The sequence below is a fragment of the Diadema setosum genome, chromosome 2, assembly GCF_964275005.1.
Source record: "Diadema setosum chromosome 2, eeDiaSeto1, whole genome shotgun sequence".
Taxonomy (NCBI): domain Eukaryota; kingdom Metazoa; phylum Echinodermata; class Echinoidea; order Diadematoida; family Diadematidae; genus Diadema; species Diadema setosum.
The window spans coordinates 32,568,276-32,575,473 of NC_092686.1; the positions used below are offsets into that span (position 1 = coordinate 32,568,276).

Sequence of the window (7,198 nt, forward strand, 5' to 3'; positions counted from 1 at the left end):
CTCTGAGCTTTTACATATTCTTATGTTCCCAAAGCCATTTATTGGAAGAGAGAGAAATAGCGTAGATAGATTTACTACTTGCAATTACATTTAAGTTTATATCAAAACCTGTCTATTTCCAGGTACCTTTTTCATTACAGAAAAAAAAAATTAATGTACTACTTTGAACTATGCTTAAATCTAAGCCAATCTTTTACCGGGAGCTTGTTTCATACAGGAGTTTGCAAGCAGTTAAGATGACAAATTCAGTTACCGTAGTAATGGCATGAGTGCTCAGAGCTGAATGCTTATGGTCTAGCTGTTGTAATATTAATTGCAATGGTTGTTTAAAGTTACAATTGTGTTAATTGCTTAATTGTGAGTAAGAAAAATCCTCTGGAATAAGAGATCTATTAAAAGAGTGTGAACATTTTAATCTTTCTTCATCAATCATCTGGCTGGTCTTTTCTCAGGTTTATTTCTGGGAGTAAAGATCTTCCTCATGAACCCAGTGCTAAGGAGGTACCCACGTCTGAAGGCACGGTACAGCTTTGAAGAGAAGCTCTTCCGGGAAGTGCCCACCAACGCTGAGCTGGAACAGAGGCTGGCTAGCGAGGAGAGAGAACAGGTACTTTCATTAAGCCTCTTCAATAAATGAGGCCTGTGTTTCTTGATGCTGGTCAAGTTCATGTTAGGAAGCCTCTTTAACCCATTAGCAACTGAACACTGGAAACCACCCGTCTATTGTTGTTATTTTTTTCATGGTTTTGTGCTTAATGATTTTCTGTTTCATAATGATATATATTTTTTTATTTTCAAAGAGGTCAAACATCAATATCAAAGTATGTCAGAATTACTTCTGTGACACACCATTCTCTTGATAAAGTCTTAATAGGCTTTCAAATAATCATATCTGATAATAGACAACAATAAACATGCCGTAAGCTATTTTAATTTTTTTTAGAAAGTTGTTGAAATGAGAGCAATATTACTGTACCTTCCAGGGAACCGTAGGTCATTATGTACAGAATCTTTAGTTGCTAAAGGGTTAAAAGTGAGGCATGGGTTTCTTGATGTGGGTTGTATTCATGTTATGACACTGCCGTTGTCTTGGTTCAGTACAGGTCCAGTTTGAGTTTGATCATTCAACATCAGTGATGAAGAAGGGATGTCTTCCTATGTAGAACTTAACTTTATGTTACGATGTCTTACATACACAAGGCAACCCTCTTGATAGATAACAGCATGCACATCCTGCTTATAAAGAAGGTTATTTGGGCTGTGTGTGAATTGTGCTTCCCAAGTAGGAAACAGTAAACTGATGTTCAAATTGGAGTTACTGTCAAATCGGAAATTTTCACACAATTGATTTTCAATGCTTGGTCAGGGAGAATGAATTATGTGTGTTTTCTGTTTTGGGGATGGCGACGGAAATTGAGTGAGCAATTCAAATGTTTTATCGCTGCCATGATGGTAAAGGGCTTCGGCAGCACATTCAACAGTAAAAGGTAACAAGTCTGCGTTATGACAGCTAATTCACTGGGGCTAAAGGACTTATGGCCGTGAAGAAAACTACAAATAACAAAAATTCAAACAATGAGATAAAAATGTACACACTTTAATTCTTTTTTTCATAATCAGCAAAATGCGAAAAATGTCTACTCCTGGTATGCAAAAATTCCGCTTTTACAGTTGTCAAATAGTCTCAATATATATATATATATATATATATATATATATATATATATATATATGTGTATATATACAGTTCGACCTCGATTATCTGGCCATGTCGGGACTGGCGCTCATCCGGATATGCGAATTGGCCGGATATGGGAGACACAATGTTAATGTATATAGCTGCCGTCCAAGCTGCCGTCCCAGTGCACTGGCAGCTAGGCAGGTAGCGTACCCCGCAACGGTGGTGTAATCTATGCTAGCCTGCGCAAAATTGTAGTCCCTTCTTCACAAAAATAAAGTATATCTTTATGTCAAAATCATACATACCTCATTAGATATTGAGAAACCTATCATGCACATCTTATGAAACTAATGAAATAGATCCATGAAAGTCACTGTTTTTTCTCAATTTTTGGATGAAAAAAAAAAGTCCTTCACTGCGTGAATGCGTCCGGATAATAGAGATTTCCGGATAAAAGGAGGCCGGATAATCGAGGTCGAACTGTATATATATATATAATAAAAGTAATACCATATTTTATATTGTATGTTTTCCTGGTAGTTCTTGGTGCCTGACATCGAAGGAATCACCATTAGGGCAGCAGAGGAAGAGTCCTTAGGTTCCAGATCGGCCAGTAAGAGGTGGAAAGCCTTCAGCCAGTCTTTCAGCTTGCCTGAATCAGAGCAGCCACTACCGGGTGAGTCTAGACTTCCACTGTACCCCCTGTTACCCTTTAAAACTGTGCTTTTTTTTGTTCAGATTAGCACATATGTCTGGAAAGTACAATGTAACTGCCAATGAATAGAGATTTAATACACAAAGCTCCTAATCCCTTCTGTGTCACTGTGGCCTTCCTATGTCGGACTGAGGCAGATTGCTACACCTCGGTGAGATTGCTATTTAACTTACAATTAGGTCTTATACATTTGGAGAGATTGTAATTGAATGCTGATGAATATCTTGGCAAGTTACACTATGAAAGTGCCCCAGCACATAAAACCCTGTAATAATAAGCCCATGCACATTGCCCAAGCTTGCAAGTTTTTTATTTTGTTGTTGTTGTTGTTGTTGTTTGCTGGAATTAATAATGAAGCAAAATGAAAGTAGATGAGACATTTATGAGATGAGACACAATGAAATGAATGAAACAAAACTTCATAGCAGCAGAAAGTATAGACAAGTCCGTACTGTGGTCCAATTGTGTGAAAGTACACCATGAAGGCCATTGAAGTACAATGAGGATATAGGCCTAAAGGAGAATTTTGTACTACCTGTTTGTTATCAGTGTATGATTTTTACATCCAAACAGGGAATAGATGGAGTAACATTATTTGTTTCTATTTAGTAATTGCAGAGTTTGAAATTTATTATGTTTGTTCAGGAATCGTAGGAATCTGTCGTGGGGTTTATAAGTGAACCATAAAATGTTGCCACTCTTCATTCATTTTAATGTTTTGTATTTCAGAATTTTGTGAAATCCCTCATATCCTGAAGAGAGTAATAACGATTTCATAAACTAGAACAAAGAGTATCACAGACAAACTTGTCAATGCAGCGTGGAGTGGCTAAAGTTGTTTCTTTTTGATTCTTTTAACATTATGGTTAGAGTCTGAAGTTCATCATGATCATGCATTACATACACTTGCAGACAGAATTTACAAAGGTTCCTCAGATCAAATCCATGGTTTTAATAGCATATACTCTTCCGTTATGTGCAAAAATGAGCATAATTTGCCAAGAGGTGCTTTTATTATTAGACCTCTGTCAGCAGCTACAATGAGTCGAGCGCATTCACATGCCCTAAATAGTTATCGGTAAACTATGGTCTACATTTACACGTAGACCACCTTTTTTGCATTCTGGCCAGTGAATATAAATTCATTAGCAAAAAAAAAAACAAAAACAAAAAAAGAAGAAGATGAAGCTGTTACCTCAGCTACATGTAGGTCCTGTAAGATGCAAAATTCATTGTTCTTGTTTTGATATTAACCCAGTCAACTAAGATGATCTGGACGTTAGCTCAAAGAATGATGTTATTTGCATCATAGAAACCAATAATTGCATGTCATACACATTGAACTTCTGTTACGATGGGAAACAATTCTTATCTTTTCTTGTTTTTTAAATTCTTCCTCTTCATCAGGTTGGAAAGATGGGAAACGATGTACGCTAATTACCAAGAACACCAGAGCAGGTGCCTTCAAGAATGGTAGACTATATCTCACCAAGAGGTACGTATACCTTGAAATTAGATAGTTTGTCATCATTGGGAAAGTGTCCTGCTCACCTGAGCTAGTAGCAAGCTTTAGATCTACTATGCAGACATTAAGACGATGATTGCATCGACCGTTCTCCTCTCTCCCTGCGTCATGCTTCAAAGATAATAGCTTAAGATTTCACAAAAATGCAGCCTATGCAAAGTAAACTAGCACCCTCATAAGTAATTTGTTATGGTGGCATCAAGTGGCTCTCTGCATCGTGAATTTGAGCTGATGCTAAAATGGCCCAGAACCATTGTGAAATCTCAGATGATGCGAGATCGTTTTGATAAGCAGTCTCGCGCAGGGATTTTTTTTTCTTCTGATGAACGTCCGCATCATGATCTAAAGCTCCCTATTGTATCAGTGTGTGTTTGTGTATTGTGTATGCATGTATGGATGTGAAAAGCAAACGAGGAGACAAACTCATGTTTACTTTTACATTTTTATGTTATGTCAATTTATGACATCATGACAACATTTATTACCATGGTAAAATCATTGGTCTCAAGGAGTATCAGATTATCCCCATTAAAATCTGTTTCAGAAGCACCATAACTTGATATCCACATACAAGTCATTGATTCAGTTGGATCGTCGACTTATTTGTAATAATTTGCTGGCAAGCTTGGGGTCAGTGCCCTTTTCACCCTATCAGGATAGTTTCATTATTCAGACCCACCTCTGTCTTCAGTGATGTACAAATGTGATAGGTATTTTGAGAAGTTGACTGTCATTATCATAATCAAACTGGCATGTATAAAGAAAGCGAGCGATGAACAAAGAGTTATGGTGTTTGTGTGTCATTTCTTTCTCTATCACATATTCTGTCATGTTGCAGCAGTTAGAATTATACTTATGTTGAATATGAACTTTCAAACCTTGATGTCAGCCTACGTGTGCTTCTGACTGACCCAGAGTAGGTCATTGTGTCTTAATTCAAGTTGATTATGCAATTCTGTAGGAGGAATCACGTTTTGTTGTTGTAGGTATGTTATATGTACAAGATCTTCAGACATCATATTTTTTTTTTCTACCATGTTTGCTTCTTTGACCAGCTTCCTGTGTTTTGAGAAATCCAGACTGGCAAAGGAGGGCAACATGATGATCCCATTCAAGGATGTTCAGAAGATTGAAAAGGTGAATGCACTTCTTGACATATGCTTTTTTTTTTTATTATTATCAACAGCAAGACACTTTTAAGGTTGTAAGATTCTGAGGAGCCCAACCTCTTCTCCAGATTCTCCATACCTACAATGTGCTACTGTAAAACACAGTATTTTTGCGGCATGAAATTTTCGCGAATCGGAGTCGACGGCCTTTTTCGGGGCATGAAATCTTCTTAAGTTGCCTCTAACATTCAATGTGTATAGTGTAGACAAGACAAGACAAGACAAGACATGTGCATTTTAATTTTGTGAATCTTGGCTCTCGCAAAATTTGCGAAAGTAAAATGCTCGCAAACATTCCTCGTTTTACAGTATGTGTTCTAACTCCACCACAGCCATACATCATTAAACAAATGCGCTCTTTTATTGATGCATAGCAATCAAAATCCCATCTCTTGCACAACTTCTAAAACCAAATTAAAGAATGTCAGTCATCCGCTGTACTGGGGTAAGGACGCATAGAGATGACAAGTGTGGGATGATCTTTTTTTGAATGAAGGTTGTCTTAGCACTGCATTGGAGGCAACATCTGTGTGTACCATTCATCCAGACTCAAAACTGGAAACCCATTATTAGATGACAAGCTCGTGCATTTCCCATAGACAGCTGCCCCAGTATACTCAGGGATAGTCTTCAACGGGTTAAAAGAATAATGGTGGTTGCCTGGGGAAATGCGAGTCACGAACATCAGAGTGAAGGTTTGTGAGATTTGAAACCCAAGTTAAGAATGAGATTTCATCTTGGCATGTGGCACTTCTGTTCACTTGAAATATCATTGGTTTGGTAGGGTGATGTCATATTGCACTTGCGTGAGCCTTTATGAGCTCATGTTTGGATGATTGCATATGTTGCATCTGAAAGACCTCTTTGACAGATTTAGTTGTCTTTATGAACACAAAAATCATTATAATTTCATCAATCTTAATTAGGCTGTGAGCATAAGAAGAGATCTAATGTATGTGAAGGGGTTTTTAACGGATCCCAGTATACACCTGTGCTGTGACAATGGGTTAGTCTCTGTTAGCAATTATTCCTGCTAAGAATAGTCCCTTCCATCATAAATTGTTGTCTTCCTCATGATAGGCCAAGCCCTTTGGCTTCATGCCGGGGTCAGGCATGTCCATCCAGATCCACCTGTCGTCCAGCGACAAACCCATCCTCTTCGGCGGCATTCTCGGCCGGGATGCTGTCCACGACAAGATCTGTCAGACTTGGCAGGCGGCCAAGCTGGCCCTCCAGCACCAGAACAGCCAGAGCCAGAGCCAGAGCCAAAGAGAACAGGTTGATACCAGGGAATCCAGGAGCAGCACCATGGAAACTGCACCGGCAGCGGCGCCGGAGGATGGTAGCGGTACCGCCAGTGCCTCAGAGGAATCTTAAGGTACCAAGGTTTTGATGGGCAGCTGATAATACAGAGGGCCGGACAGCATCTCGGAAATCTATTAGAAGATAGCAGTGTGTCTTAGAGACTGGGGAAGTAGCATGCATACAAACAGGAAAAGGAAAGGATACCAGTGCCATGGGCACAAACTTGTGGTAATAGTGCGATCTGGTAAGTCATAGATACAAGATAGATACCAGAGGCAAGGTGCATGGTAGAGCATGGAGTTAGATTAGAAAGGAGATTGAACCAGCTGCGTGGATGGCAAGTCAGGAAACCACAGCCGGCCAGTTGTTGGACACAGCTGTGACTCCATAGGTGCTGACAAGTGATGCGAGATGGGCATGATTCTGATGAAGTGATTTCTACATGAGAATGTTGCTGACACCACGGACATGTAGCTGTCCCTCAGTGTAGAAAGTAGATGCTGTAGATTTAATACCTAGCAGAACAACCAAGCATTGCAGTAGGTTTATGAGAAAGCATCCATGGTCATAGGTGGTCACAATTATAATAAGAAAACTGATATGCTTTGGTCTTATTTACCCAAGGGAAGCCTTCTGCATGTAAATATTGTCTTCCCAAATGGCCCAAACTTTGTTTATCACACCAACAATTCCATGTAACCATTGATGCACTTGGATGAAGAGGGACAGTGTGGATAAGATATCTTGTATGTGGTTGTTGACACCAGGAAGGACTTGAATCAGTGATCCTCTTGTTTAAGAGT

The 7,198-nt window shown here is 39.1% G+C and overlaps 1 protein-coding gene across 1 annotated transcript in view; it reads left to right on the top strand.

Moving 5' to 3' along the window:
• The window catches only part of LOC140244130 (GRAM domain-containing protein 4-like), a 31,037-nt gene extending 24,570 nt beyond the window's left edge, over nucleotides 1-6,467 (top strand). Inside the window, exons 13-17 of the mRNA XM_072323771.1 lie at nucleotides 453-607; nucleotides 2,222-2,357; nucleotides 3,804-3,891; nucleotides 4,977-5,058; nucleotides 6,171-6,467. Of these exons, the coding sequence (XP_072179872.1) occupies nucleotides 453-607; nucleotides 2,222-2,357; nucleotides 3,804-3,891; nucleotides 4,977-5,058; nucleotides 6,171-6,467 (758 nt within the window). The remainder of the gene's footprint in view (nucleotides 1-452; nucleotides 608-2,221; nucleotides 2,358-3,803; nucleotides 3,892-4,976; nucleotides 5,059-6,170) is intronic.
• The last annotated feature ends 731 nt before the right edge of the window (nucleotides 6,468-7,198 follow it).